The following is a 6,000-nucleotide window of genomic DNA, read 5'->3' as shown; positions in this document are numbered from 1 at the left end:
ACCATAGCTAAATCTTAACCTAAGCAATTTTTTTTGGTATTTAGAGAGCCACAAGTAAGGGCGGGGGTGAGAACCAATCCCAGGGCCTCCTGAAATCGAGAAGGAAGCTATAACCACTTGAGCCATCTCTCACTCTCTTAACCTAAGACAATACGCATACTACAATATTTCTATCTCCTAAACAAGCAAAGAAGCATTTATTTTAACATGGAATATCAAAAATACATGCTCTAAGTTTAATTAATTACTTCTAATCCTCTTTAGTCCTCATCAATGCTCCTAATTTGCATCTTCTAATCTCATCTTTAAAAATCAAATTACGTATATTTGTATGTTGATTCTAATTTGGCAACAAGTTGTGCATATGAAAATCTTTCTTATATTGATAAGAAGAAAAAAAGGTCAATGAAGGATGAGTTATTGTAGACAGAGATAAGTGCAAAGTTGAAGGATTCAATCTTTGAAAAATGAATTTACGCAATAGCAAGAAAGCAACAACATTAGATTTGGCGCCTTAAATGCTGGATCTGTGATCTACTTGTACTAGTTATTATTCATATACTTATATGAATATGTTTTATTTTTGGTTGATATTATAGGCACATGCAATTATGCAACCAACATGTTGCAATGCAACTTGTTTATTCCTCAATCCTCCTTCACATATATATTTTAATAATCAACATTTTAGTGTTGTAAATTTATACATATTGTGTATAAAGTTGGTAACAATTTAAATTTAGCAATCAATTGAATAGTTAAAAAGTTGCCTTATTAAATTTTATAAATAGTACGGAGTAATTTACAAAAATATTATATATCGACCTTTGAAATTGTTCTAACCTTACTAAAAAAAACAAAATTAAATACGACCATATATAGAATTTAAGATTAATGTTATGATAATGATCAATCTTGATTATAGATAGCCCCCTAAAACCTTTATCTTACGTATTCAAGTTAATTTGTATATGTTGAGGTTTTCTGTTGACGTTTTGGTAGTTCCTAGATACTAAGGAAATGGCTTTTATTTGGCAATGCTCCAAAAATATCTATTATGGTGCAATAAAGCATCACTAACGCTTACGTTGACGCATGCGAAAGAGCTCTATTATTGCATCATTTAAGCAAAATATTAGCGCTATTGATAACACACTTATATCTCTAACACCGTAATAGCATTGCAACAACTTCATTTTTTATGACATGTATCTACATTTTATATTATGTTATACTTACATTTTCAGTTTTAAAATTTTAGTTATAAATTTAGAGGATTCGGGAGACATGATGATGAGCAGCGGAAGAGAAGATGGGCGATTGTTAGGGAGGTTGAAGCCAAGGTCGAAACCTTTAATCTGATACCATGAAGGAAGATATAATGCAATTGCTTGATTTCATTCGAAATGTTTGGCAGAATATATACAACTGTACAAGGATAGTTAGGCCTATAATTGAGGCTTAGATTAGGGAGCTAACCGAGCCATTCTACAGCTATACTTCTTCCTAAATATATGCACTAGATAAATACAAGGCATAAATAGATATATACAATAAATCAGAATATAATTAATATTATATTCTAACAATATAATTAAATATCCTCTAGTCAAATAAAAGTTGTATTCGAATAAAAGGGAAAGCGAAAGCGAAAGCTTACATCCATAAAAGAAGAAAAGAGTGTACATTTTGTAACGCTAAATAGTTTCTATAACTATGGTTGACACATCTTTAATTAATGACAAGAGTGTGGAAAACTAAATTTTTTTTTAGGGGAAATTTAAAGATGTACAGTATAATATGTAGTTATGTATAGAAACATGTTATTTAAAAAGTGACTGTTAAATTAGGACGAGTTTAAATAAAAAGTGTTAATGTATTATACTACGTAGTAAGTTAATGTGAGACCTAGAATATAGGTTGTGTGAAAGAGAAAGGACACTTTTTTTGTTTGTACCAAGATTGAATATCTTAAAACACTATTCCTTGAATCCAAGTATGAATTAGTTGAAGGAAGTAAAACACTACTTTGAATAAACTACAGATAATACTACAGTCTCGAATGGGTGATATGAGCTAATTTGTTTAGTTGTCAAGTTACATCATGTGTTGGGCTTTCTCAAAAGATGGGCATTACTCGGTCAAAACAGCATACATGATTGGGAAGAAGTGTAATCTGGACTTATTTCACAAGTCCTGGGTTAATTTATGGAAGCTGGAGACCACTCCCAAAGTACGACATATGCTGTGGAGATTATGCACAAACTCCCTTCCTGTGCGAGCTCTGCTGAAATTCAGACACATGACTGAAGATGACAAGTGTCCATGGTGTAGGAGGGAAGCCGAAACAATGCAGCATGCCCTTTTCGATTGTGAAGCAGTAAAAGACTTATGGGTTGAGGCAAAGTGCGAGAAATTGGTGGGTTTCAGCTCTTTTCCAGATTTTAAAGACCAATTTGAGCTGTGGTGTGCAGAGGATTTGAAGATGCAACAACGAGGGGCTGCTCTTCTTTGGCTAATATGGGCAAGAAGGAATGAGAAAGTTTTCAATGGCAAGGAGACACCTCATAACATTGTGATAACGAGAATGCAGCAACTTGTCTCTGACTATGACCAATACAACACCCGTATTTATGGGTCGAAAATTGCTGCAAAAAGGAAGAGCTCTGCTACTTGGTTTGCCCGCAACCACAAGGGGGAGGTTCTCTTTGCTGGAGTTAGGAGAACCAAGTGTAGATGGTCTCCCGAAATAGCTGAAGGCAAAGCTTTGCTTTTTGCTGCCCGTCTCGCGCGTAGGCTGGGATTCAAAGACATCATCCTTGAGTCTGACTGCATGAACATCATTTCTCGCCTCCATAAGGCTAACATTTTTCTCTCTGATCTAGATTCTATCTTAGAAGATGTCTTAGATGTGTGTTCTTTTTTCTCATCTGTTGTTTGGTCTCATGTAAAGCGTAGTGGGAACTTTGTAGCGCACCATTTAGCAAAATTGGTGCCTTTCGGTGACGAGCAAGTCTGGATTAATCTTTGTCCTAGTGATGTAACACCGTATGTACTAATGGACAATTTGTCCGCTTCTTAATAAAGGTTCCCTCTCCTTTGCCTCAAAAAAAAAAAAAAAAAAAAAAAAAAAAAAAAAGTTATATCATGTGTACATATTTTTCACCCCATATTAACAGACTATTCACTTATCGACATTGTTTTTAATGGTATAAAGAAAAAAGTCATAAGTGGTTAGGTATGAATTACAATATTCCCTAATTTAAGTTACAAAAATTATTCTTAATAAGAAATAAACACACCTATTATTTTGAAATACAACAAAATGAAAAATGGAATAAGAAATTGTGACTGCTGGATGAGATGTATGCATTTAGTTAAATAATTGGGAATCTATATAGAATGAATTAAATTGCAAAAATATATAAGAGTTCAATGATTGGAATTCAGATTAAAAATGCAAATAGATTAGATCTTGCATCTAAGATTAATTCCAATTTCATAAGTAAGAAATTGTAAATAGGCATGAGAGTTGTGCTTGGAACACGCACTGAGTAGTGGATAGATCCATGTGATGTAGGGCAAAGCACATGCATTATGTTTTCATGTTTCCATCAATTTCAATTGAAAAAATGTACGGTTTCCAATGTTTACGTTATTGGACTCTTGTTTAAATGTATTCACATGTTTGCACTTTGTACTCCATGTTAGTTGTATAACTAACTTCTAATCTCCATCTTGTTCATACGGACCACTCCGTATTAATATAAGTACAAGTGTACAAATATAGTACTACAAAACTACGTATTATAAGATATTTAATTAATTATGTTGGTGATAGGCTAATTATGTTTTCAACTTTTGCTTCTATAATCAATAACATCGTTTTTAGCTAGATCAACTTGGAAGTATTATTTACAATATTTGAAACTCCACCTTATTTTTTTGACAAATTTGACGATGGAAATTCTTATGTAGAGTTAAATAATAAGAATGAAAATCTATTTTTAGATACAGCGAGTCATGCGGAATTAAGTTCAAAATGAATCTAATATAGGTAAAAGCGAAGAGTTCAAGTAAGGGTATTATGGTTAAACTCGTTCCAAATCCGTTTTTATCTCTATAGAGCTCGAATTTGTCAGGTTCAAAATTTGAGGATCGATATCCATGATAATGGATTTGGATTCATGGATCTGAGTTGGGTCTAGGATTTACGTTACTACCATCTCTACATAACACCTAACGTGACACCTACTTGCGGATATTCTACAAGTACTCAAATTACCTTCAATATTCATATCACATAAAACATACTTGATTATCAGAGCGATTTTTCTCGAATAAGCCCCAAAGGCTATTGATATACATTACCTTTAATTTGTAGGTATCAAACTTGGTTAGAGACACTAACAAGCCCTAAACACATGTTTTCAAACCCTTACAAGAACAACAATGTAACTTAATTTAGATATAAAGTCCTATGAAATACAACCAACCATAAAGTATGGATAAAAATCATTATATAACTATTATTCCTTTATACGGATACTACTCAATACTAGGATTACTGAATTATTGCAATTTGCAAATGATCCCATCTTTTTATCATCTTGCAAAGGAAGAAAAGCACATTGAGCTTTTGCCACTAACTTCAGTGCAAGCTTTTTGATCTGAAGCATGAGTCAAGTTTCGTTACTTTAAGCCTTTCAAATTTTCATAAGATATTAGTATATCGTATAGTATAATTTGAAGTGGCGTATATTCAAAAGTAACTTTCGAGAGATCTTTACAAAGACGGTTTAGCCATGTTCATTTATAGTGAACGTGATTTGAGAGTATTTGTTAGTTGGTGCACTATTTCATACGGAGTTTATGATATGATTAGGTGTGCCCACTTACAATTTGTCAATTTGCACTAGGACTAAATTCAATTTCAACGCAAAAATAAGAGATATAGCGGCTATTGGATTGCGAAATATGGTATTTATTTTACTTAAATTATTAATTGCCATGATGTCATTAATGCAACATGTTACATCATAAATGAAGTACTTTTGTTCGTTTGAGAAAAATAGTGTTAAAGAGAAATTTAGGATGTTTCTTCAATAGGAGGTAAGTTGAAGTAAAGAGTATTTATTAAATTAACTATCCTCCTTATTATTATAGAAATATCCTAAATATAATTAATACTTGACCCTTGTGTAGTTGTGTGTGGCTAGTTGCACAGTTGCACTACTACGTGACCGCATTTGTTTATGGAAGTAGCCCTTTTTATTAATATGAGTAGCCTTATTTATTGATTAGGGTTCTCTTGTTTGTCCATAAGAATAGCCCTTATTCTTTTTATTATATTAAGGCGGCTAACACGCGTGATGTGTATGTCATAGCTAGTCATGTTCGGGAAGCACTTTCGCTTTGACCTTATATCATAAATTTAATTCATTATTGACAAAATTAATGAATGAAAATATGTAAACAAATATTTTAGGGATATAAATGTCCGTCCGCACATTATTTTTAAGAGTTGAAAAAAGAAACAATTAACATTAATGAGGACAAGTAAGTAAATAAACATTTTAAAAATATTTAATTGTCCAGGATTGTGTATTTGTGTATTTCAGTAACAAGCCTCCTATTTAACCTACCTCACTGCACTGACATATGTAGTATCAACGTTTATAATTTTTCAAATCTAATCACTTCTATCATTTCTTTTTTTGTATACATGTTGAGTTGTTGACAAAGGCCATTTTAGTCTCATTGGTACAATTAAAATGCATCCAATTATCCATTTGAATTTATTTGTAAAAAATTATGGATCTTTACAATTAATCTATGAATGATACTGATTTTACTTGGTATTATGAAAATTATAATTAGATTTTGAATATGCAATATGATTTTAGTTACCAACTAAAACATACTTCGTCTAGGTTTATACAATAATTATACCTAATTCATATACTTTTTAAAAAGTTTGAGTTACTCTTACCAATAGTG

The 6,000-nt window shown here is 32.0% G+C and overlaps 1 protein-coding gene across 1 annotated transcript; it reads left to right on the top strand.

Annotated features, from left to right (window-relative positions):
* Positions 1-2,104: 2,104 nt before the first annotated feature.
* LOC145576533 (uncharacterized) lies at positions 2,105-3,082 on the top strand. The gene has a single exon (XM_081634278.1). It carries the CDS (start codon positions 2,105-2,107, stop codon positions 3,080-3,082), a length of 978 nt encoding a protein of 325 aa, XP_081490404.1.
* Positions 3,083-6,000: the final 2,918 nt, after the last annotated feature.

The sequence above is a fragment of the Chenopodium album genome, chromosome 2 (genome assembly GCF_948465745.1).
Source record: "Chenopodium album chromosome 2, dcCheAlbu1.1, whole genome shotgun sequence".
NCBI classification, from domain to species: domain Eukaryota; kingdom Viridiplantae; phylum Streptophyta; class Magnoliopsida; order Caryophyllales; family Amaranthaceae; genus Chenopodium; species Chenopodium album.
The sequence above is the reverse complement of the archived record's forward strand: the minus strand, read 5'-3'. Positions and strand labels throughout refer to the sequence as shown.